At 41.1% G+C, this 26687-nt stretch overlaps 1 protein-coding gene across 4 annotated transcripts in view; it reads right to left on the minus strand.

The window, feature by feature from the left end:
* Positions 1-14490: 14490 nt before the first annotated feature.
* Positions 14491-26687, minus strand: part of LOC149315731 (proto-oncogene tyrosine-protein kinase Src) — a 132447-nt gene continuing 120250 nt past the window's right edge. For all 4 annotated transcript variants that reach the window (XM_089513965.1, XM_089513966.1, XM_089513967.1 and 1 more), the window contains 3 exons: positions 26489-26642; positions 26051-26182; positions 14491-21284 (listed from right to left, as the gene is read on the minus strand). In XM_089513965.1, coding sequence (XP_089370091.1) covers positions 21076-21284; positions 26051-26182; positions 26489-26642 — 495 coding nt within the window. In that variant the 3' untranslated portion in view covers positions 14491-21075. The remainder of the gene's footprint in view (positions 21285-26050; positions 26183-26488; positions 26643-26687) is intronic.

Genomic DNA, 26687 nt, shown 5'->3' on the forward strand with positions numbered 1-26687 from the left:
CCCTTTGACTCTGCTTGTGGAGGACTCCCATGAGAACGATGACAGACAGCTATGCTGTCTTGCAGCCAAAAGCAGACCAGACACTGACTGAAGATTTAAATGCCTTTACTGTGGCATTGGGGAAAGCATACAAGTTGTACCAGCCAGCTGCTCTAGTTGCTTTTCCTAGAACTATTCAGCTAAAACACAAACACTCCATATAGCCAAAATTATTTGCAGCTACTAGCTATAATTCAAAGAATCCTGGGGGAAAAATTCCAAGGGGCCTTAAGATGTGCTTTTCTCAAGCATCAGGCTTCTGTGGCATGCAGCAATCTGCTTTTGAACTGCAGAATGCATGAATTTAAGTATTATGAGATGGCACAAGGTGAAGTTCAAAATAATTCACCAAGGTAGCACATCCCTATCACAGCCAGTGTGAAGCAGTGTTTTGACTGTTGGACTCTGAAAATGAAACCCTTTGGGTGACCTGGGCAAGTCTAGCTCCCTCAGTCTTAAAGGATGGCAGTGGCAAACCCCCTCTGAAGAAACTTGCCAAGAAAACCCCATGATAATTTTGCCTTAGGGTTGCCATACGTCAGAAATGACTTGGACTCACAAAACAGCAGCAACTCATCCCTATTGTGGACTTAAAACAACTCTTCTTTGGACTCTCATGCGTCCTACCATTGGTCTGCAAGATCCACATGTTTCCAAGTTCCTTTCACTCCTCAATCTATCACTTGCACATTTTACCTCCCTTAGAAATGCTCACTTCTTCATGCCCTCTTCTTACCTCTGAGCCGTGATGGGGGCATACTAATTCTACTTGTCTCCTCAGGGTTCAGACTTGAGGCCTATGATGGGGCCTCTGGTAAGGCAGACCCAAGAAGCTCCCAAAGTCCATCAATCAACTCAAGCCAGAGCCTGCTGGCTGGATGATTCTGAGAAGCTTTTTTATTGCTTAGGTGAATATAAGAAAGCTGTTGCGTGGCAGAATATCATCATTGCAACAAGAACCAGCCAAAAGGAATACAGAAAACCTATCCCCCCTCTCTCAAAAGTCCAGCTTTTCTTCTAGGACTCTAAACAGTTTGTCTATGGATCCTAGCAGGACTTCAGCAAGGTCTTATTCTGTTCTGCCTTTTACCATTCTATTCCACATACATCACAATCCCAGCTGGGTATTGAAGCACATATACTGCTTGCATGGACTGCTTTGGTTCAAATAAGCTGTTGCTTTATATACCTTCTGTGCATGGTTAATTTGCAGTTGCTTCTTTTGCCCTCTTACTAGGCAGAGGAAAATACCATCTGTGAGAGAACAAATAAAGGAGAAATCTAAATGTTCAGAGGTTATTGCACAGTTTGCACTTCTAAGAACTCAGCCTTTACAGCCATTATAATGCAGCTGATTAATTTTGTGCAGTGATTTCTGTTGCCCAATTTAAGCACCCCACTAATTGGTATGATGGCTTTGTGTGTCATGCTTCATTGGTTCATTGATGCATCAGCAGTGTGTCTCATACATTTAACAGGGGTAAAGGGAGATTGAATCTGAAGGGCATAGTATGGGGGGAAGGCAGAGGCAAGGCAAGTTCAAATGGCTTTTGACTTACAAGCCTGTAAATAGGTCAGTTGATGAGACTTGAGTTTCATCCCAGATTGGTATAGTAAGCTAATTTGAAAAAGGGCAAAAATGCAGATTTATCTGATTAGGAGGGTAGAAACTATGGATTCTTCATTCACAAATACATTGCTTGTAATCAGAGAGCCACAGCTGAGTTATCAAAATTAGGGCTATTTCACTGGGGAATTCAGAAATTACTATATTTCCATTCTTTACAAAAAAAAAAAGTTTCTAAGCCCTAATGCTCACATTGTCTGGCCCGCACCACTGTATGTCAATGGTCATATCACATAATGCATTCATAGGCATTCTCTGCACATAGAAACTAGATCTCAGAGAAATTGCTCAGAGGATCCTTCTGTATATGAAAGACTGGTTTTTGTATGAGGGTGGGGGCATTCAGTTATACAAGGCCTTTCTTAGACTATAGAGTAGTACAGCTCAGACACAACTTCACTGGTTCTATTTGAAAACAAACCCACCTAGCTTTAGTATAAGTGAAACTAAACATGGAAAGTCCTGCTCTTGTCTCTCTGGGGTCCACTGATAAAAGTGTTCTGGCCAAAAGTGGGAAAAAGTTTTGAGTGTAACAGGCAACTGTAGCACAACTTCCCACTCAGCATTCTTTGAGTGTGACAAAGAAACATGAATTTACCTTTCTGTGAGTGTTTTTAGCTGCTATTTGGTGATCGGCTTGGGCTGCCCCCAACCACATTTAGTGCAGTGGCAATTTCCTCTTAATAGTTCTTACCATTTTGGCCCTTATGAGCCAGCTGTCCTATAGTGTCCCCTAAACTAGAATTCAGAAGGCTAGTTTTTATTTATTTCTACTTTTAGACTGTCCAGCAAAAAAATTTAAAAATCCAAAATTGTGCAAGCTAAAATGTCATGAGATAAAACCAGCAAAAGGGATTAAACACATCGCACCACACAATAAAACAGCAGTAAAAAAAGAAGAAAACACTAGCATTGGAAAAATGACATATGCAGAGGCCTAAAAATAATCCTTAAAATAGCTGAGATAGACAAAGGTGTTGGGGGGAGGAGGAGAGAAGTAATGTACGCACCTAGTAAGCCACTTTGGGAAGGGCATTGCACAGACAGAGTGCTGCTATGAAAAAGCCCTGTTTCTTATAGTTATCCAGCTTGCTTCAGCTCAGTTGAAAAGAGAATTTGTGGCCAGGAGGGGGCTCAGACAGTAGTCAGCATATGTGGATAGGTTTGTCAATATGGGTAGGAAGATATGGGAGATGTTACTTTGGAGAATATGATCCCAAACTGTTTAGAGCTTTGAAGTTTAAATCAAGAATTCTGAATTTCCCTTAAAGCAGACTGGCAGCCAATGAAGACAGTAAGGCAGTAAGGCACTGGTATAATACATTTTGCCCAGTTCCCATTAACAGCCACTCTATAGGAATAACTGAAGTTTCCAGGCACATAGCAATAGCAATAGCAATAGAAGCTTCATTTATATACCTCTACATACTGCCTAAGCAGTCTCTAAGCAGTTTCCAATGTGTAAGCTAATTGCCCCCAACAAGCTGGGTACTCATTTTAGCGACTTCAGAAGGATGCAAGCCTGAGTTGAGCCTGAGCCCCTGGATGGGATTGAATTTACAACCTTATGGTTTGTCAGTGAGAGGCTGCAGTACCGGCATTTAACCACTGTGCCACCTGGACTCCTCAAAGATGGTCTCACTTCAGGGTAACAAACATTCTCCTTTTCCAGGACATCTCCTACATTTCAGCCTTCTGTCCAAGAGGAATTCCAACATGTCCTCCATTTCGAGGGCGACAAAGATGCATGAATTTACATTTCTGTGAGTGTTTTTAGCTGCTGTTTGGTCATGTCCTCCATTTTTCATGACTTTGTACATTTTTGCAGTGCCTTGTCTTTCTTTGCAGTTAGGACCCCTGGTCACTCTTTCTCACTTGGAGTTACTAGAGCCTGAATACCTCTTGCAAGCTATCTCTCTCCAGGATGGGGCTGAAGTTGGCATATCAGTATATATTATCTGTTGCAGAAGTCTACAATTCAGGAGGAGTTTAGAAAGGGAGCTGTGCTGGAAGTCAGAAACTTGTGTATCACTAGATTTGTGGACTCCAGTATCTTCTAGCCACATCATGCTAGAAACCATGAAACTCCCTCTGTAAGTCCCACATAACCAGTTTATTATTGGTTCGCTCTGCTCTGCTCTGCTCTGCATACTTTTTTCTCTGTTACCACAGTTCATTTGGTACTTACTAAGAGCATTCTTATGTTCATTTTCTCACCAAGACACTTGTCATTTCTTTAACAGAACTGTTCAACAGACCATTAACACTTAGCAGAGGTCAGCTACCAAACTCAGTTTAGAAAAAAATCCACTTTAAAACAACACCTCCGAAACTGCCCTCCTTTCTCTTAGATAAGGAAGGTGGAATTGTTCTCTTATATTTGTGGTCGCAAAATGAATTCAATTAAACTATTTAAAAATCAACAGCTGCAGTTGAATACTCTATCCAATTTCATTAATAAATACAGCTTTTATTTTGATGCTTCCCACCACCCAGATTATTTATGCCTATTTTTCCATATGAAGTTTACACAGTAAGACTAAAGGGATTTTATTAATAACAAAAAGTCTTGCACTCTGTCTTCCCAATAGTAATCCATGGTTAGCAGTGTATTTTGCTACACAAACTGACTCTCTTACAGTCCTCATGATGTGTACATTGTCTGGTTTCAAAATAAGTTTTAACTCTTCATAGTCCTAGAATCTTAGTGAGCCAATTTAATTTAAATAGTGGGAGATTCTAGTCAGGAAAAAGGAAGTACTTCCTTATATAACATATTCTTCAGCCTATGGCATTCGCTATCACAAAATGTAGCAATGATCACCAGCTCGGATTAAAGAAATCCATGGGTATTATCTATCAATGGCTGCAAATCACAAAGGCAGTATATTACATGAAGTCGAAGGCTTTCATGACCAGCATCCGTGATTTTTTGTGGGTTTTTCGGGCTATGTGACCATGTTCTAGAAAATTTGCTGGATTTTCTTCGTCAGTTTGTTTGCCAGGCCCAGGAAAACCCAGAGAAGTGAAGACAAGCAGCCACCCAAAGGGAAGGTATTTTTACCATACATCAAAGGAATCACAGACGGAATAGGCAAAGTGGTGAGGAAGCATAACCTGCAAATGGTTTACAAACCGATAAAGAAAACCCAGCAAATGCTTTGCTCAGCCAAGGACCAGAGAATCCCTCTCGCAGCCACAGGAGTTTACCGCATATCATGCAGCTGCGGACAAGTCTACATAGGGAGCACCAAACGCAGTGTGCAAACAAGAATCAAGGAACACGAGAGACACTGCAGACTGGACCAGCCAGAAAAATCAGCAGTAGCAGAACATGCCACAAACCATCCTGGGCATAAAATACTGTTTTAAAACACTGAAGTTCTGGACCATGCCAACCACTACCATGTCAGGATGCACAGGGAAGCCATTGAAATCCACAAGCATCTGGATAATTTCAACCAGAAAGAGGAAACCCTTAAAGTGAACAAAATTTGGCTACCAGTCCTGAGGAGTAGCAAAATAAGGACTCAGCAAATTAAAATGGGAAACCATTCAGAGTTAAGGGCTTTCCCAGCAGATAATGATCACCAATTAGCAGACACTAATCCTCTTTTGCATTAGCCTCCCAGCCTGAGGCCTGCCATCAACATAGAACAATACACAGGCAAATCACTCCTGCATTCCCAGGCTCACCCAGTATATATAGACCCACTTTTTCCAAGCAAAGCATTCTCTGAAGATGCCAGCCACAGATGCTGGCAAAACATCAGGAAGAAAATTTTCTAGAACATGGAATTCTTTCATTTGTATCCCCCCCCCTTTTTTTTTTTAAATCAGGCAGCAGTCTGCATCTGAGGCTACACCTTTCATTCCAAGATTCATGACTTATACTTGGAAGTAAGATAGGGACCTTTTGTTCTTCAAGGCAAGAATACAGGTTAGAAAGGTCAAGCTTACTCCCCTCTGCTTTGTGCCTTCTATCTCTTAGAGGGAGGGAGGTCCATCTATCAACATGAGATATTTCTTTCCTGTGAACTGAAGGCAGGGTGATTTTTGTCTCTTGGATGGTTCTGCAAAGCTTCTGTTTCCAAAGGTGAATGGTTTAATGGCTCACTATTCCCTCATTACTAACAAATGGTGGAAGGCGGGGTGGAGAGAAGCTGTAGGCAAGGTTTTTTCTTAAGCTTGGGCTTTAATTTAGGATGAAGCAAGGGCCTTCCTTTCCTGATAATGAGAATTTCAGCACAAACAGCATAGGCTAGCCCATTCCTTATTCCTTTCCAAAAACAATATTCATGATATTCAGAGATAACATTAGCAGGAAGCTCAACTGAATGTAGACCAGATGTTGCTATTACCCCCTCTTGAGAAGCAATACCATTGGTAAACAGGGATAACCTCATACAGTAATAATAATAATAATAATAATAATAATAATAATACATTTTATTTATAGACCGCTATTCCACAATGATCATAGTGGTGTACAGTAAAAAAATTGCAATACAATACAAAATACAATGTGACAGTTAAAGGAGGGAGAAGTCTCGTCCTTCAGGCAGTCCCTGATGTTGCTGGGTCTGCCTGATGGCTCCCTCTGAGGCCGAGATGACAGTTGAGGAGGGAGGGGCCTCTTCCTTCAGGCAGTCCCTGATGTTGCTGGGTCTGCCTGATGGCTCCCTCTGAGGCCGAGATGACAGTTGAGGAGGGAGGGGCCTCTTCCTTCAGGCAGTCCCTGATGTTGCTCGGTCTGCCTAATGGCTCCCTCTGAGGCTGAGATGACAGTTGAGGAGGGAGGGGCCTCTTCCTTCAGGCAGTCCCTGATGTTGCTGGGTCTGCCTGATCGTAGTCCTCTGCCATTGTTTTCCATAGAAAGTCATAGGCAGAGGTAAGCTGTTTCTGATCCTATAGCCATAATGACTACTTGTTATTTATAGCCTCAGCCTTTCTTAATACATGCAACCTCTTTTTAAAGGCATCTAAGTGAATGGATATCACTATAGGATTTTTCTGTCATTATGAAGAACATTCTTCCCCATGAACATAATCCATAATAGAGGGAGAGCTTTGATCCTCCAGATGTTTTAACTAATAACTCTCCATCATCTCTACTGAGCATGGTCATTGGCAAGGCACTGTGGAGCTCTAGCAGAAACCATCTGGAATACCAATGATTCCTCACCCCTGAACCATATCTTCTCCAATCAGGGGTGAAATGTCCTTGCATAGTAGTCATAAACTTTTGAATCACTCCTCAGAAATATATAATGCAGAATCACATGTTAACTTGAACACAAGTGGGGCAAGCAGAGCAGGGGGGCTGGGGCATTCTTTAGCTTTAGTGTTTGCAGGCTTGTTGGATTCAAATCCTATCTCTAGATTGCCAAGTAATCAAATGCTAACACAAACAGTGAGATTAATTCCTTTAGGAGTTGAATGAGATAATCCCTCAAAGGTTCACCAGCTAACTCAGATCAAGATTAGCAACTGTCCTGACCTATTATTGGTAAAGAATTATAGTGCCATGGCACTGTGAATTGAGGTTGGCAGGAGTATTTTTTTTTTGGGGGGGGTGGCCATGATGGGCTAAGAATGTGCAGCAAGCGACAACTTCTGGTGATACTGGTTATCCATTAAAAATAAATCTTACTGCTTCCATTAATAATAATAATAATAATAAGTTTTATTTATAAACCGCTTCTCCGCAGTGATCAAAGCGGTGTACAGATAGAAATTGCAATGACAGAATATAAAGTGCAGACTAAAAATTGCAATACATAAATACAACTTCAATAAAAACATTACAATTATACAAATTATAACCATTACATCAAATCCAAGCTAGCTGAGTGCAGTCAATAATACAGTACATATAGAGGGGAGTCACATGATATCAAGGAGCATCGGGGAAGGCCTGCCGAAACAAGAAGGTCTTGAGTCTCTTTTTAAAGAGATCCAGGGAGGTGGTGGAGGTGGGCCGAGATGGAAAAGGCCCTTTGCGAGGTTGATACATATCTTGCCATCAGGATCCTCAACAAATTCTTCCCGGCTGACCTAAGTGTGCGGGGCAGATTGTATGGGGAGAGGCGATCCTCCAAGTAACCTGGGCCGAAGCCATTTAGGGCTTTATAGGTTATAACCAACACCTTGTATTGCGCCTGGAAGCGAATAGGCAGCCAATGGAGATCTTGCAAAACCGGTTTTATATGGTCAGCCCTGAAGCATCCAGTGACCAACCTTGCTGCCATATTCTGCACAAGCTGAAGCTTCCGGGTGTGGTACAAGGGTTGCCCCATGTAGAGCGCATTACAGAAATCCAACCAAGAGGCTACCAGAGCATGTACCACTGTTTCAAGGCCCCCCCGGCCTAGGTAGGGTTGCAGCTGGCGTATCAGCCGAAGCTGATCACAGGCGCTTCTGACCGTTGCATCCACTTGAGAAGTCAACTGGAGCGACGAGTCCAAAAGCACCCCCAAACTGCGGACTCAGTCCTTCAGGGCGAGCATTCAGGACGAGTGGGCAAATTTCACTACCCAGACTGGGAGAGCCTATCACTAGTACTTCCGTTTTCTCTGGATTCAAACTGAGTTTGTTTTTCCTCATCCAGCCCATTACCAACTCCAAGAAGGCATTTAGAGGAGAGATGCCATCCCTGGTCACTGCATCAGTCGGAGACACAGAGAAACATATTTGGGTGTCATCAGTGTACTGATAACACCGCGCCCCGTGTCTCCGGATGATCTCTCCCAGCGGTTTCCTGTAAATGTTGAATAGCATGGGGGACAGAATAGCTCCTTGAGGGACACCAGATGTTAGTTCCCTCTTATCGGAGCAAATGTCCCCCAGCTGCACTATCTGGAATCTACCCGAGAGGTAGGAATGGAACCACTGGAGCGCAGTGCCCCTGATACCTAACTCCCTCAGGCGTTCCAGAAGGATACCATGGTCAATGGTATCGAAAGCTGCTGAGATATCCAAAAGCACTAACAGGGACACGCTTCCCCTGTCCATGCCCAGATGGAGATCATCGACTAAGGTGACCATGGCAGTCTCAACTCCATAGCCCGCCCGGAAGCCGGTTTGAAATGGGTCTAGAAAATCTGTTTCTTCCAAGATCCCTTGAAGCTGGAAAGCAACTGCTCTCTCGATCACCTTCCCCAGAAAAGGCAGTAGTGACACAGGCCGATAGTTATTCCGAATCAGGGGGTCTGGGGAGGGCTTTTTTAGCAGAGGTTTTACTACTGCTGATTTTAAGCTAGATGGAAAACGCCCCTCCCTGAAGGATGAATTAATTATACGGCGTAACATAGAAGTTACTGCTGTTCTCCCCTGGGCCGCCAGCCATGAAGGACAGGGATCAAGAGAGCATGTTGTCTTCCTAACACTTCGAAGAATCTTGTCCACTTCCTTGGTACTCACAAACTCAAAGTGATCCAGTTTAATGGAGTCCACGGAAGCTCTGGAAGCCTCTCTTATAGGATCTGAAGAAATACTGGCGTCGAGATCAGCCCTTAGCCGAGTTTTATCCGTGAAGAAGTTGTTAAATTCGTCGCAGCACGCTTTAGATGGTTCTAAAACAGGGTTCAGGGAGGGGGGCAGTTGTGTCAGCTCCCTCACTACCCTGAACAGCTCTGCCGGACGCGACTCCGCGGACGCAATACGTGCAGCATAAAACAAATGTTTTGCTGCATTTATTGCCACTCCGTGAGCCTTCAAAAGAGACTCAAGGAGTGTCTTGTCAGCTAAGTGCTGGTGTCTTTGCCAGTTGCGCTCTAGTCGTTGCACGGCCTGCTTCCTTCCCCTGAGATCTTCTGTGTACCAGGGTTGTTTGTTGGAAGCAGGCCGGAAAGGACGCTTGGGAGCGATACTGTGTATAGCCCTTGAGAGACCTCTGTCCCAGAAGTTGGTCAGGGCATCAACAGAGTCGCCGCCAGTTCCAGCCATATTACCCTCTAGGGCTTCTTGGAACCTTTTGGGTTCCATCAGCCTTCGAGGGTGGACCATCCTAATAGGTCCTCCACCCCCGGGGGGATTTGGGTAGAAGCCTTGATTCGAGCCTCGACCAGGAAATGGTCCGTCCATGATAGGGCAGAGATATTAGAGACCTCTGCCCACAGAGTATCCGTGTCCATACTAAAGATGACATCGAGAGTATTACCAGTGCAATGCGTGGGCCCTGAGACCAATTGGGACAGGCCCATGGCAGTCATGGTAGCCATGAACTCCCGAGCCACACCTGTTGGACCTTGACTGGCCTCGAAAGGGATGTTGAGGTCCCCCAGTACATACAAGTATCTTTTCCACATTACTCAATCAGTTGCTTTCTCCAGGGACTTGAATTCTCAGTCTACCTTATCTATCTCCATGCTGGAAGCAGTAAATCCAATTTCTTCATTCTAATGAATGAAGCAAGGCATGGCCATCTTTGCAGTGGTTCACCCATAATCATAAGAATTTGGAGAAAGTGATGGCGTTACAGATGATGTATGGGGCAGGAGGAGTCAAGAATCAAGAGCCTTTCCAAAACATCCAGTTCAGCACAAGGGCTACAAGCACAGAGCCTGTTTGCATGGCTCCTGAAGTAGCAGAGCAGCACATGGAGAGGGTGATCATTTTTGAGCTATTCCTTTCAAAAGAAGGGGGCAAACACGTCATACCTGGATAAGCATTCGAGTACTGAATCCTTGGACTAAAAAAAAGCTCATGCATACAAATGCACATTTATTGCTGATTGTACACAAGAGCATACACATCAACCCTATGTGTCTCCTTTAAGAGACAGTTGTGCTAAATGCTATGTCCTAGTTTCTTTGCATCATGCTGTCTCACTGCTTCATGTACATTTCAGGGAAACAGTGGCTGGCAGAAATCCTCTTTTACCTTTTCTCCCAGTAGAAATGGATGTACCAATTAAGCAAACAGCCCCATGTGGCAAAGATGTGCAGCGAAGTTGTTGCTGCAGAGTGAGATTCCCTTTCTTTGTGTAAGCTGCTTTAAAGAGAGGTGTATAGTACAAAGCATTTCACATTTAAAAGACACGAATGACTCCTTTACCAGCTTGCTAGATCAGAGGAGTAAGAGGCAAGAGCCAAGCAAGCCGAAGTCAGGAAATCAATGACTGCAAAATGAGCAAGTGTGGGGACTCCCAAGACCCATGGCTTTTCAGAAGTGAGACTTTGCATGATTAATTATGTGTGAATGAACAACAGGACTGACTACCTTCCAGCTCCAAATGAAACAGAAGGTAATTTCTCAAGGCACATGCAATTCAACGGATTTATGAAACTGACTAGACCAGAAATTCCTAAGAGCCTTTCAGTCAAGTCAGCTTCACTCATAAGGCGGTCTGGAAAAAGAAAATGTTCTGGAATGACAGGATCTTGCTGGGAGTATAACTATACCATCTAATAGTTTCCTGAGCTAGATTAAGGGATATGGCTGTGTACCCATCCTGTTACATGCTCCCTCCCACACAACTGTAAAACAACAACAATCATACAATATGCAGCAGTGCAATATGCAGCTAGTCTGATTTCTAGGAATTAATTTTGGGTTTTCTATTATATAGATTGAAGCAACATGAATAGGGGCTTGAACTGGATGACCCTTGAGGTCTCTTCCAATTCTATAGTTCTATCTAGCCTGAAAAACTCACAAAAATCTATAATTCTATGATTCTATGAACAAAACCCTGCAAAACTAGTGTAACAGTGGTGATTATTTAGTACAATCTTTGTAGCTCTTAAAAGCTATCTGCCTTGTACAATATAAATAAACTGATCAAGAAGGTAATTTAAATTTAGAGTGCATATGTTTCAGATGCTTGTAATATAGGTACAACCTAATATGCCTTATTTATTGACCACTTGTAGAACCTACTGTACAGAATTCGTAACTCAAAACCTGTCATTGATTAAATTGCAGTTCAGGTATAATCTGCAGTGATTGATCACTTGAGCTTTTTGAATTCCTTGGTTAATATATAAAAATTCTCCTAGAACTACACTTCTGTTGCTGCCATCTAACTTTAAAAAAAAAAAAAAACATGGACCAACTCCCTGTCTAGAACATAAAAACTGGAAATCCTGATAGAGTTCAAACATCCTCCTCTGCCTTAGTTGCAGCTCTTACTTTACTAATGGTTGCTTGCACAAGGAAAAGTGCAGCCAGGCTCCATTCAGGTCTTCCGGGCCGTTACTTTGTGTGGGAAGGTGAGAACTGTGGAAAATGCTCATGACCTATTTTGGGGGTGGGACTGTTTCTCATTACAAAAAATGTGGCAACTTGCAGGACAGGCTACAGAGTCCAAACCCACTGCACTGCCGTTCTTTGGCCATACAGATGGAGAGCACCACACAGAATGATGGGCTAGATAGTTCTTTGGTCTGATGCAGCACCATTGTTTCTGCCTTCTTTAAATGGAAACTCCAGCAGGTATGCCTTTGCTGAGATTACTTCATTTATACAGTTTTAACAGCTTTCTTCACCCTTTCAGCATTTTTGAACGCATACATTTTAACTTGTTCTTTTTGTGGATGTGTTATTTTCTATTTCTCTTTAAAATTATAATGTAGGAAAGAGATTACATTGCAGACTGTCATAGACGGGGTGCATGTGTGATATCAGAAATGATGAATTCCACCTTCCAATCCAAAATAATACCATTTGGGGACCTTGCTATATATGAGCCTGAATGTTTCCTAGCTTGTAGAATTCGAGGGTAGGACTGCTTATCAGCACCTTTGTGCTGATTGAAACTGAAGAAGGCTATCTGTTAAATTAATTTTTTTCAAGAGCCAGCATTTGGCAAGACAGTCCTATGCTCCGTCTGGGCACCAGGTGGCAGTAAACAAATAGAGAAGGAGCATTGTAGGGCTATACAGTACATACAGTCAGGCAAGAATCTTCACATTTATAAAGGTGAAACAGATTCATCTGGTAGTAATATCTCAGCATCAAGGGAATCTTAAGTTTCAGGTTTTGGTCTCTTGGGGTTATAGATGGCTGTGCAAAGGAGTGAGCTCTAAAAACTTCTACCTGTCAGATAAAGCAGATCACACCCACAGGGTTTAGATTATTATCTCTGTAGCCATGAGGCTTTTGAAAATGTTAGAGGAGAAAAATTCAATCCAGCCACACATCTGGTGTGGTAATCGTATTTGACAGGTTGAAGGGAAAGACAATAGCATACAGGATCAAAGTTTTCTGCTTTCTGCCACAATAAACCCAGCATCCATTTTATTAGAACAAAGAAAATACAAACTATCAAGAAAACTTGGGAAGTGGCTCAAGGTTGAGTAGCTGGGTGATACCAGCACACCAATTTCCTACAGATTCTATTCCAACAGGGTTGCTTGACTTTGCCATATTTGAAGGCAAAGGGGCTTTGTAATAGGTGAAAGCAGTCTCTGGTCTGACACTAGATCAAACTTACTGATGAGAAGTATGTGCTGCATCCTAACTGCCACTGCCCTGGCATCATAGAGATTGAATACACAGGCACAGCCCCACATGCCCTCCCTCCATCTGAACCACTACCAACTTGGCCTTGGAGGGAGAGAAGAACCAGCAGTATCTGCTAGGCTTGGTCCTCTTCCCTTTTCCCACTGCCACGCCCTTCTTTTTGTTTCATGTCTTTTTAGATTGTAAGCTTGAGGGCATAGTTTCTGGAAGACTATTCCATTTGAAGTGCACAAGTTTCATGGAAAAGGTGCTTAGTTTCTTGTCACTGCAGGGGGTGGGGATCCCATTTCCCAATTACAAGATACAAAACTGTTTCATTGTTCTTGATATTTGTTGGGACTCGGAAAAATTGAGATTTACCATCCCTAGATAACAGTCACATTTACCTTTGCCAATAGCCACCATTTCAAACAAAAAAAACCAAAAAAAACAAAACAAAACAAAACAAAAAAAAAAAAAACCAATGGCTTAAACAGAAATAGTGCAAGTCTTTTGGTGCCCTCACTGCATCCTGTTCTGCTGTGCACATGATTTCAGACTTTTTTTCTCTTATTAAGGTACAATACCAGCTACTGCGTTCCTGTTCCTTGACATCTTCCATGACAAGACAAGCTGAATGTATAGTGGTGAACATCTTGGGCACACTGCAATAGCTACTTCTTCCTGACAAGTTACCAGAAGTAATGTCTGGCATCCTGTTCAGTCATTACAATATTGTAAGTCTGCCTTATGCCATCACAATTCACTTTTATTGCTATTGTGCGCACAACCATGAAAGTCTTTCCAAAACCTATGTTTTTTGCAGCAGTCCCCCAGGCAGGGTAATTTCTGTGTTACTGTGGGAAGGGAGGGTAAGCAGATGTGTCCAGCTCTCTTCCTACAGCAGGATATACTGAAGGGCATCTGAAGGGAACCATCTCTACTGTTTCCCTCCACTCTGGCAACTTGAAAATGGCTGTGAAGTAGGGGGCTGTACTGCTGAACAGGTAGGTTTTACAGGGTAGCATGGGGATACAGAGCTATATCTCCCAATGTAGGACCACCATTTTATTGATCTGTTGGGGCTTCCATTTCCAATTCTAGTGTCGTAGAAGCAGCACTGGATTTCTATAAACAGAAGGGTCTCAGCAAAGTTTAATGACCCAGGCCCCGGACAGAATCAAGATTCAGTTGCCAAACAAAAGCTTGTTCATTTGGAGAGCATTTGTTCTTATATATGTTATACACATATGTCACAGCCACAGCAATGTTTTATCAACACAGGTCAACTAATTGCTCTTTTTTGAAGCAGAATTATTTGTGGTTTTTCACATATACCTAATATAATAACCCTTTTATTAATTTATAACAATCCTCAGTATGCAGAAACAGTATGTTGGTCAAAAATATAGGTATTCCTGAAAGTTAAAAGCTCATCATTACATGTAGTCTGTGATAATGAGCGGGTAATATATCCCCACTTATGGAGCTAATAGATTTAACATGGCATTTGTTATGTTAGGCATGTTAGGTCATTTCCACACACCAACACTGTAACATCTACTGATATTAAACAATTTTTTTTTTAAAGAGAGAGGGATACATACCAAATTGAAAGAGGGCCTTCACCTTCATAGATTTAGGAAATGTCATTTTCAAAACATTTTATTTTTTAAAAAAGAGTTAAGTACTCAAACACTAAAAAGGCAAGGGAAAATGAGAAAAAGCATCACATTCTCTGCATAGTTATCTGTAGACTTTACAAAGGGTATGTGCGCGTGCGTATGTGTATGTGTGTTTATAGAAAAGAACGATAATAGCAGAAGAAATCCATGTATGGACTTGTTTCAATGTTATTCAAGCAATGCCAGAGCCTCAAATTCCTCTGTTGTGGGCTTTACAAAAATGAAGGGAATATAAAGAAGGACAATAAACATCACCACAGGAAGCTCTTTTAATGCTTCCCTCAGTTCGTATATTCCTTGCAAAGGTCAGTTGATCTCCAATCCTAAAACTGCCTGTATTTCACTGCACAAGCATCTTTTGTATGTAGCAAAGATTCTACATCTACAAAATGAGTTGGGAAGTTCACAAAAAAACCCCACCTGTATTCTGTATTTTTCTTTCAAAACTTTCCTGATGACAAAGAAGAAAATTAAGACTTAAGTACACTGTTCATTTAAATTAGTATTCATCATCATTATTGCTATACCAAAACCAAGAGATTTTAAACAGACCTATTTGTCTTGATTTTTTTTAAAAAATGTACATACTTGGAAAAAAAGGAATCTTTATACATTAATATCTATACATATATATGTACAGAGTCATACACAAACCCTGGTTTTCACTTCCATGTTGAAGCTCCCCCTCCCCCCACCCCCAGCTTGGTATATGTTCCATTTTGTATTTGCCAAGAAGCTGTTCCTCCTTGGTAGCAGACATTTAAAAATAAAGCATATAAGTTATACAAGAGTCATTGGCACAAAATAGCAGTAACCTCTTTCCCTTCTGCAAAAGGGACTTCTCTCCATATTTAATTAAACAGCAATAATAACAAAAGTGGCATCTCCTTGGAGAGAAAAATCTCCCCTTTTAAAACAACTGTTCCAGCTTGTACAAAAACCCTGAACACATGTAACTGTTAACATGAATATGCAAATGCAAGTCCTGCTCACAAATAAAGAGTGCTTTTTAAAATACAGCAATATTACACAATGGAGAAATGGCTCAGTCACAGATTTAAGAGAGGAAATTTTTAGGCCAGATTCTTCTGACTGAGATGGTGAACCAAAATCACGGAGTCTGCAAGTGGGAACTCTCCTAAGAAAATGTGCCTTGCTACCATACTTTTCCTGTGGAGGTGTTAGAGGGAAAGGTACTGACTTACCCATCTACTATTTTCTATGTGAAGAGTTTTTAGGGTTTTTTCTTCTAATAAGGAATCCTCACCTGGAGTCAGAGGTGACATAGCTCTGCCACCCTTTTACTGTATCATTTAAAACTGCATATTGTGGAAAGCATTAACCGAACTTGGTAGATGGAGCAATTTAACCAAGTATAAAATATCAAACAGTGTCCTTTACCCTGAAGGCAATTGACATTGGTGTTTCAACAAACTTTGCTTTAATAAATGAAGGTAATGAGTGGAATTAGGTATATGTTGAAAAATTAGAATCCTAAGAAATGGCTAAAGGAAGAAAATAATTCATGTCCCAGCAGCAATCACATCTCTGAAAACAAGGAAATGTTCAAAGCGGAAAAGAAAAGAAGTGAAACTGAAAGTTTTAGGAGTTGAAAAGTGACAGTCTCCTTCACGTTCAGCTTAGCTCCTTTTCTATTCAATGTGGTAGGTTGGTCAAAATGACCTATATGATCTCCCTACAATTCAAATGGCACCAGAACTGAAATTCAAGATATCAGAGAAAGGAATGTTTCAAAAAAGCAATTGTGTTTCAAGGGCTTGGGAAGAAATAAATATATAAGGTATTATGATACATAGTGCAAGAGATTCAGAAAGGCAAAGAAGAACTGCTGACCTTGGAAACAGCCTTCCACAATGTACCATAGACACCATGGTCATATTGGAGAAAGGAGGTTAGACCCTGTTCCGACCACAATGAAAGTAAGAATTCTGTTAGGAGTTCTATAGAAGATAGGGATCTGGGCATGTAACAAAACAATTGGTTGAAAGGATGGTTATGGGGCCTTCCCATTGTTCAACTTATGGTAACCCATTGATGGAGTTTAAAAATTATTTATGGTAACGCATTGAACATTTGGTAGTTTTGAGGCACACAAATAACCTTGGCATAAGACTGAAGAATGGCTCAGTTACCTTGAAACGGATATTGAAGTCTGGTTCTTAGTATCAGAAAAATGTCAATCCAGACTATTTAGGGAAGGAGCTTGTGCAAAAATGGGAACTTCACTATGTTACACAAATCTCCTGACACACAGGCATGGTTGCAGAACTGAATGGAAGAAAAAGCACATGAGGATTTATCACTTCAGGCCATTTTTTGGTTTCTTGCTGCATATGTTTGGGGTTGTAACTGAAACACTGAAAGAGGTTCTATACTCCAAATACATAGTTTGAGCAATCCCACGCATTATCTTGCTTGCATGAGGTGGAGTTATCAGATTTCTACTTTAAACCTTTCTGAGCAAAAATGTCCAAAACACCTCCTCATCCTAACACTGAGCTGATTGTAAGTACTATTTACATCTTGTACATATGAGATGACACCATAGAGAATGGATAGGAAAATGTAACACCTATTTGTCTAAAATAGGCAAGTTATTGGAAACAACATCATAGTCCTGACATAGGTTGGCCCTGAAGGCTAATCAGATATATGAAAATGTTTCTGCCCTTGGATTTTCCCCCTTTTTCTTTTGGCACATCAGAGAATACCCACATTTTGGACATGAAAAACAGACAATAAAATGATAAGCCAAAGACAATGAACATCAGCTAAGTATAATTGCAACAAACATTCTCATGACTGTAAAAATCACATGCACAATTCAACATTCAGAGCCACTGAGCACTAAGAACTCAAATGACTAAAGGGCTATGTACAAAAGAGGGGCTAATTTACAGCTGGTAAGAAATTCTCCCAATAAAAAGAAACTGCTGCACTACAGATGAATTTTTGAAACCCCCTTGGAAGTATCCAGTGAGACAAAAGGCAGATCAATTTACATATGGCTTGGCTTACTGTTTTTGCCTTCACTTACATTTTTGATACAGCTCTTGTAGCAGGCACCAGGCCACATCAGAGAAATTGCTGCAGTGGTTTCCTAATATTTTTTTATCTCTTCTATTGCAAGCATAGCAAGATTCTAAAGCCTACTCCAAAACCATCTCACATGCTGTGTGGATGAAAGGCTGTCTCTTGGGTTGTAGGTTCGGGAGTCCAGCTGTAATCAGAGGCCTCATCCCACAGAAAATGAGATTTTATATGGGATAAAAGTTGTAAATAACAAGAATTAATTATTTCAGTATGATTTTAAGAAAACAACTAGATTTCTCTGGATTGGGAATATCAAACTATAGGCACCAGAAACATGGGATGGTGCAGTAACAATGTTTGTAAGAACAGCTTGAATAAAAGGAAGATTAACTGAATGCTCCACATATCTCCAGGGGGGAAAAATCTTGCTTCATATACTGCAGTGACCTTGTCGATTTAAAAACACTTCTTCACCACAAGTGCTTCAGAGAAGCTGCATTTTCAGTCACTCTGAGGTATTTTCTCAGGCTGGGAATCTGAAATGTACAGCTCTATTTGTATAGAGCAGTTTGCCCTAGTTAAGGAAATAGGAAGACTCAAAAGCCTAAACTCTCCTGTCAGTTCCTGGAGTGCATCTCAGGTCTTTCCTATCGTGCTGCATATAGTTACTCCATCTGTCCAGCCACCCCTAGGGTGAAGATTTCTTGGCTGACAGACTAATGTAATAGGCAGGCTCCAGCCAAGTCACCTGCATTTTTGCTCCCCTGGGTGAATCTCGCCAAGCAAAGTCACAAGACCAATAGCGGATGGGATTAATTGCGGGTGTCCATGATGGTTTGGGCCTATACTAAAGAAGCAGGATCTTAGACTAGACTAGAAACTTCCTCCTACTCCATGCACATATTGCCAAATATCAGCTGTGTATGCACAAACTCAAATGTAACCTACAATTTGCTGCAGCTAAAACAGCTTTTGATGCACAGCAGGATATATATGAGCCTGGAAAGCTCTTGCAAGTACTGTGTTCCTGAAAAGAAACCAGTGATTGAAGAAGAGATGCAGAGGGCCTGATCCAGCAGAAGCCTAAGCATCCATAAGAAGGAATGTTACGATCAAACTAATTGTCACATCTAGTTGTGTAGATCTCTTCTCCTTTTAAAAAAAATCCTCTCATGCTGTGCGTTTTTAGAAAAGCAGTGATATTATTGTGTGTACATATGCATGTATGTGCATGTGTCCTTTTGCTTTCCAGCTGTTTCTCCATCTGAAAACCACATCCATACTAGCTTTCCCCCTATGAATTGAAAGCAGATTGGAATGGGCACCTTTGAGTGAAAAATTAGCAAAAATAAAATAAAACGAAGCACTCCACATACACTATTATCTTCCTAAAATTCACATCAACAAAGATAGCTTTTAATTTAAAAATACAGAAAATGTATATGCAGCTACATGTAATGTGTAGCTTAGTCCTCTTTTCTGCTTTCCCACTGTTTCGGCCAACAAGGCTTAAAAATGGTGGGGGAGGAGAAGCCAAAAGGCAAAACAAGGACATTTGGCATGATTTGTATCAATCAAAGGACTATTTTCAGGTCATGACCAGACTTCACACAAAAACATAGAGTCTGATTTTTTTAAAAAAAGTCATTCTGTGCAAAGAACCTCCATGTAGTTTTCTCTTGTGCGTACTTTCTAGAACAGATAACTGAATCAACGACTTAACGTTCTCTGCAACAAGCTCATCCTCAGGATAATATACAGCTTAGAAAACAGGCCATATGCTCTCTAGAAAAAAAATCTGAAGATTTCCTCCATGGGCATTGCTAAGTCTTCTTTACTGGAACCCTTGACCTGCTTCATCTATGTCACAAACCATAGCAGGGGAAAGGAACTGCATTCCAATTTCTGTACAGAGATTAGGCCAAGGATACATAATATACAGGTAAGATATCAGGTACTGGAAAGTTTGTCCAGCAAAGGTATTATCTTTCTGAGGCACTAAGGAGCTCCAGAACCAGTTAAGATTAAAATGTAGCAATGTAGAAAGAAAATAAACTATGTGCTCAATTAATTCTTAGAATGCCATGTGGAATGCTAGTCTTAACTGGGGTGGGGGACACTGGCATTTAGGGGCTGGTAGTATTTTATATACAGGAAAAAGAAGGACTTACAATTCTGCTGGATGGTTCTTTTCCAGCAGGTCTAAGAAATCTATTAATAGGCTCTCATTATTGGACTGAAATGCTAAACTGGAAGACAGTCCAATATCTAACATAGTCCTGAGAAATACATAAGTCATCACTGGCACTACAAGTATCACAGCAAAACCAGCCTCCCCAGGAAATCCTTGTAGTTCTTCACTGACTCCCCCGAGGCCAAAAACTAACCAAATTCAGCACACTGACAGTTTTCAAGCAAGCCTAGCATCTCCAGTTCAGCTTATTATATGGCTAAAATCTGCAACTGCACCATACACAAATGGGACAAGACTGCATGTACAGTGAGACAGTGACATCCTCAGTGGCAGATAAAAAGAAAGAAGTTCACAGGTACATGGAAACATGAAGTGCCCAGAATATTAGTGAGCTACAAATTTTTCTTGGAGTGAAATAGTTGGTCCACTTCCAGGCAGTGTGATTTGATACAGGAGAGAAAGGAGAAATTTGTGCTGGTTTTATATGCAAAAAAGAACAAAAGCCATCAGAATCCAAAAGGCAGAATTCTGTAGCATCACCACTCAGAGATGACACAGTGCACTGAAGTCATACAGCCAACAAAGCATATCATTGCCATCAGAATAAAATCTGTCATGTTCCTTCTGATTGTAGTCATGAGTGGTTTTGTGGAAAGACAGATTTCCAGAAAGTAGGTGGCTTTCATAAACAGCATCGCTTGGTTTTCACTTGGCCTCTTTGCTTCTGGAATAACCTGACTTTTTTTTGAAATTTTGTCTACTGAAAGTTTATATTAAAGAAGTGGAACCATGTCACTTTGCTAATTCATGACCAATCAAGGCCTTCATTAACCTAGAACTGGCAAGGGCACCACATCTGCTTTGTAAGGGGCCCAGAACCATTCTTGGAAGGAAGAGTGAATCACCAGAATGAGGAAGAGACCTCAGCAGGTGCTTCAGAGATGTTCCAAGTATGCTTCAAAGTCTCTCCCTTGAGCACCTATGCAGTAGAAGCAGCACTGAGTCTTTGGCAATTGATTCTGTTTCCAGATTTATAAGTTCTCGCCTGGTTGATACTGAGGTTCTGTTGACGTGAAATAATCCTCCAAGAAAGCTTGAAGGTACTCAAAAGTAGGCCTTTCTTCAGGATCCTTCCTCCAACACTGGCACATCAGATCATGCAGAGATTCTGGGCATTCAGGTGGGCAGGGCATCCGGTAGCCTCGTTCCACTTGATCTAGTACTTCCCGGTTCACCATACCTATCAGTACCGAAAAAGAGATGGATCATTGGTACCAGTAATAACATTGGAACTATTAGCATGCAAACGAAAATTATTCAAATTTCTCTTGGTTTCTAAACTTTATTATATCTTGAAAAAGTAGTATAGTTGGCCCCTCTTATCCAAGGATTCTTTATGCACAGATTCAGCCATCCACAACATGAAATTATTTTAAAAAAATATAAATTCCAAAAAGCAAACCTTGATTTTTTTTTACCATTTTATATGAGGGACATCATTTTACTACACAATTGTATTTAATGGGATTTAAGCACCCATGGATTTTGATATCCATGGGAAGCCCTAGAACCAAACCCCAGTAGATACCAAGGGCTAACTGTACATGACTTGGCTATTCATCATATCATTCCATCACAATACACACTGACATTAGTAATTTAAGCCAGAACCCTTTTGTACACAAAAGAGATTCCACCTCAACATTAGTAACAACTTCCTGACAGTAAGAGCTGTTCAGCAGTGTATTATTATTATTATTATTATTATTATTATTATTATTATTATTAAACTTTATTTCTAAAGTGCTGTAATATGCTGCCTCAGAGTGTGGCAGAGTCTCCTTCTTTGGAAAATTTTAAACAAAAGATGGATGGCCATCTGTCAAAGATGCTATAATTGAGTGTTCCTGCATGGCAGGAGGTTGAATACGAGGGCTCTTGAGGGCTCTTCTAACTCTATGACTCTCTGCTGGGTACATATACTTGTTTGGGCATTGCAGAAGAAGGTCTTCAGTGCCATCTCCTGCAATTACCCCCCTTCCCACTGCAACTGAAGCTTGATGGTACCAGGTAACAGCCACAGTGGCTGTGAGGGATGGGGATCCTGGGCACAAGCCACCTACAGCTGCACAGCTGGGAAAAGGAAAAGTTATTGCCTGAAGTGGCTATCCAGGAGGGCAATGGCTGCTCTTTTTTCCTTACCATACTACTGCACCTGGATGGTGCCTAGGAATCCTCTACCTGCCACCTCTGATTGACTGTGGGGTGTCTTCTTCAGTGACATCACGTTATTTAGTGCAGCTGATGCAGCAGAAGCACAACAGAAGTATGGTAATGGAAACTGATGCTCCACCACCAATGCACAGCCTCTTGTATTTAACCTCCTGTTAACTAAGTATAGTTGGACTGAATTACAAGGAAGCAGTATACGCAGTTCCCTTAATTTGGCACAGAAGCTTTCCTCTCTTTTCTTATTCCCCAGGTAGTTTTTCTACTGCTAGCAAATACAGAGCTAAAGGCATGTTGAGGATGAAAACCCTCTCATAGCTGAGTCCAACGTCTTTGTGGCATATGGGCATCCTGACTGTGTGGGTGGTGCAATTGCACTGAAATTCCATCAGATCATTCATGTCATCAGAAACAATCATGTGACCCAAGCCATCTACAAGGTTGGAAAATCTATAATATTACTGATGATAGGTAAAAGAAGAACCACAAGGATAGGGGAAGAAGTTGTTCCAGAGGCTACGATGCTGTTAGCAGAAAATATGAAATGGGCTTCAAAGGAAGAGAAAGGCCTGCAGTCCATTTTCCATAAGATATCTAAAAATTTTGCCTCCCTGTGTCAAATACCTGTCTGTGTAGCTTCTTCACTAAACAACAACAACAACAACAACAGCAACAAAAATGATGAGCTTTCCCCTTCATGAACTAGCCCCAGATGATGGCAAATGCAGCTTCCGTTTCTTTTGAACACCACAATAGATGCTTGAGAGTTCTGCCTTTTCCTCACATTTAAGACATCAGTGGGAGAAAACATGGCAGTCTTACATTAAAGTCAAGCCAAAATTTGGTGAGTTTCAGACACGTGTCAAATTTGGCATGGTGGATGAGGGAAAGATCTTGTCAAATGTTTAAGCAAACTGAATGAAAATGCAAAGTATTTCTCTGCTTTTTCTTTAAGCCCTGGATGCTAATTATATCTCAAGACTGTGTCAAATACACACACATTCCCCACATTTCCCCAAGGACTGAATTGTAAGGCTCCAGGGAAATGTACAGTGCAGAAACTACTGGCACAGCTCAGAGATGCTCTCAAGGCAGTGCTTGAAAGTAAGATGTTACAAGTCTGTAAAAATATTACCTCTAAGATTTTTAACGCTGCCTATAATGGATTGCTATTTGGGGTAATGAGGGCACAACAACCCCCTGAAACACACTCACAATTTAAAGCAGTGCTTGGTAAAATTGTTACTTCTTCATGTAATAAATAAAGTTTATTTATTAGATTTCCTTGCAACTTTTGAGAGCTAAAATGCTTTGGAAGACATTTTGAGGTATTTCCTTCTCCTCATCTCAATTTATAGACCATTGTCTTATCTTTTTAGGTGGATTTTCTCCTACAGAAAGCAAAATTTACCTAAAAAGGTTTTGTAATGGTACACAAGTTACAGAAGTAACTTTTAAGCTCTCTCTGAAGGATTAAATAAGTGCTGTCTTTCAGCTCAACCAGTGAAGGTAAAGACAGCTCCCCAATTAATTAATTAATTAAATTGAGGCACAACTCCTTTATAGTCTTATAGTCTTCCCCAGCTCACATGACCACAAGCAGAGGCACAACATGGCTTCTCCTAGTCCTATGGCCTGGCAGCAAGGAGCCTTACAGATAAGATGCAAGGGGAATTTATCTAAGCTTTAGCCTATCCAACTATGATGCCAAGATCAGAAACTCCAGGGCTCATTTTTCCATGGTTTGAAAACTTCCCTAACTGTATCCTATGGCCCTATAACATAAAGACAGCTACTAAAAATACATTAATATACATTAAGCCTCAAAATATATAAAATCTCCTCCTTATAGTGTCCAAGTCTTAGATGAAAAGAATTTAGATGAAACTGTAATGAGAAAGTTCCAAGTGAACAGAAAAACAAAGGTGATTTTCAACCACAATGGAACTAAAACAATCTAGATTTTTTTCCAGCCAGCTTTTTTTTTAACTGCCAGTATGGGATATCCTTCAAATTGAACATCACTAGAAGGAATAGCTTTCATCCAGATAAGCTAAATTTTGTTCTTTGCCCATATCCAGACATCAGAGACATAGTAGTCAGACAGGATGACAACAAGTTACCATCACAAGTATTGTACTTAGTGTTGCAGCAACTGTGAAAACTTCTTCCCTGATCTGCCTTGAAGTTCATTCTTCTGCTGCTGTATCAGCACTCAGAAGGAGAACAGTGGGCTAGGCAAGGATACCTGTGAGTCCCCAGGGATTGTGTCAAGCATGGAGGGATAAGCTGCAGCTGTCACTTAGGATACCGCAAATTAGGCTCACCAAGAGGCAGCAAAGCAAAAGGAGGACTATGACAGACAGTAGCTTCCTGGTGTGCTTTTAAATTACAAGGGACTATAGGAAGTTTCTAATTACCAGGAGTGGTTTCAGGCAAGGCTTTCATTGGGCAATAGCACTTATTCACAAAATGATTGGAAATTCAGATGAAAATGTCTTCCATTTGTAAAACCCTATGTTTCCCCATCACGTGTTCCATCTTATTTCTATCCACACAAAAAAATCTATTAAAGAGGGAAGGCAGAGTAGCTACACAACATCTTTTGATTGGTACCAGCTAGGAGCCCTCCATAAGGAAGCAGCTGAGATCAGAAGTGTCACTAGCAGAGTGTGGGGGTGTGTGTCCAGTCTGCACTAGGTGACACCCTAAGGGTGAGTGACACCACTGCCCCCCAAACATTTTCCTTTTGGCAGAAATGGGCTGTGGTATTCGCCTGCATCCCTTTAAAATGCTGCAGCTCAGCAGAAGAAATGACATGAGTGAGATGAGACTCAGTGGGAGGAGAAAAGAGAGGCCTCAGGGTTTTTTTTTAAAAAAAATGAAAGAATATATTAGCTTTACATTTTCTTTAAAAACATCACATCTTGCCAAATTTTCACTTTAATTACACAACACGTAAACACATTTACACTGTGTGTATGATATTGTAATTTAAAGGTATAATTTTAATTTTGCTAATTGTTTATGCCACAACTATTGTCCTTACATTCAGTGATATATGGAAATTATGATTTATGAGTAACATTAGTACAAAAAACATTACTAAGGATTCTGTAGGATGTGGTATGGGAGGAGGTCAAGGGTGTGTGTGTGACACCATGAGTTACTACACTGGGTGATGCCAACCCTAGTGACACCACTGGCTGAGGTCAGAGCTATTTAGAGTTGGTCTCTATGATCTTAAGCAGATCTTTGTGGTTTCAAGTTTTCCCTTACTTGCTGTCCGTCCGACCATGGAGATGGATTAAATTTGGAGCTTTATGCATGCAAAGCATGTGCTCTGTCACTGGGGTAATGGCTCTATCCTAAGCGAATGAGTTCTTTAAACCTGGCTCTATGGCCCTGGCAGAACAAGTAGCAAAACTAAGTACAGTTGTCCCTCCATATTCGCTTGGGTTAGGGGAACAAGACCCCTGTGAATATGGAAAAACCGCAAATAACAAAAACACTGTTTTTACCTGAGAGGACACCTCTCTAGGAATCTCTAGGTCCTCCGGTGCAACTCTGTGGTCAATGTCCAAGATACACTGACCACAGAATGGCACTGGAGTAGCTACAAATGGTCTTTCAGTGCAACTTTTAGTTAAAGTTGACCACAGAGTTGCACTGGAGGACCTAGACAGTCCTAGAGAGAACATATTAATGAAATTCATGAATAATCAAATCTGCAAATATCAAAGCCGCAAATATGGAGGGATGACTGTACACACTTACCTGGATATGGCACTCGGCCCTTTGTGGCCAGTTCAGTCAGTAGTATTCCAAAGGACCATACATCTGACTTGATGGTGAATCGGCCATAAAGTGCAGCTTCTGGGGCAGTCCATTTAATGGGGAATTTAGCACCTGAGCAAGGTAAATACAAGAATAAAAAACAAGTTTAAGAATTACCACTCTTGTAGAATTGTAAGATTGGAAGGGACCCCAAGGATCATTTGCTGCAACCATGATGACTTCAGCTAACAATTACATCTGTATCTTTCACTCGCTGTGCTGAAAAGATCCAAACAGTGAATTCTGTACCTAAGTAAAAACTCACTTCTACATTATGTCACTAATGCCTTGCTGTATTTCAAAATCATCCTCTCTGACACACTAACTAGTTGCTTCTGAAAATTATCTTCAAAGAACACAGGAACGTGTAGTCCATACCTTGCCTTGCTGTGTATTCATTGTCTTCAATCAGCCGTGCCAGCCCAAAGTCGGCCACTTTGCACACCAGGTTCTCTCCAACAAGGATGTTGGCAGCTCTGAGATCTCTGTGAACATAGTTCATTCTCTCCACATATGCCATGCCAGATGCGATCTGTAACCATCCCAAACACAAAAGACATTCTAAATCTTCTTGAAC

This window comes from Sceloporus occidentalis, unplaced genomic scaffold (genome assembly GCF_023333645.1).
Source record: "Sceloporus occidentalis isolate IW3139 unplaced genomic scaffold, rSceOcc1.0.p SCAF_3, whole genome shotgun sequence".
Taxonomy (NCBI): domain Eukaryota; kingdom Metazoa; phylum Chordata; class Lepidosauria; order Squamata; family Phrynosomatidae; genus Sceloporus; species Sceloporus occidentalis.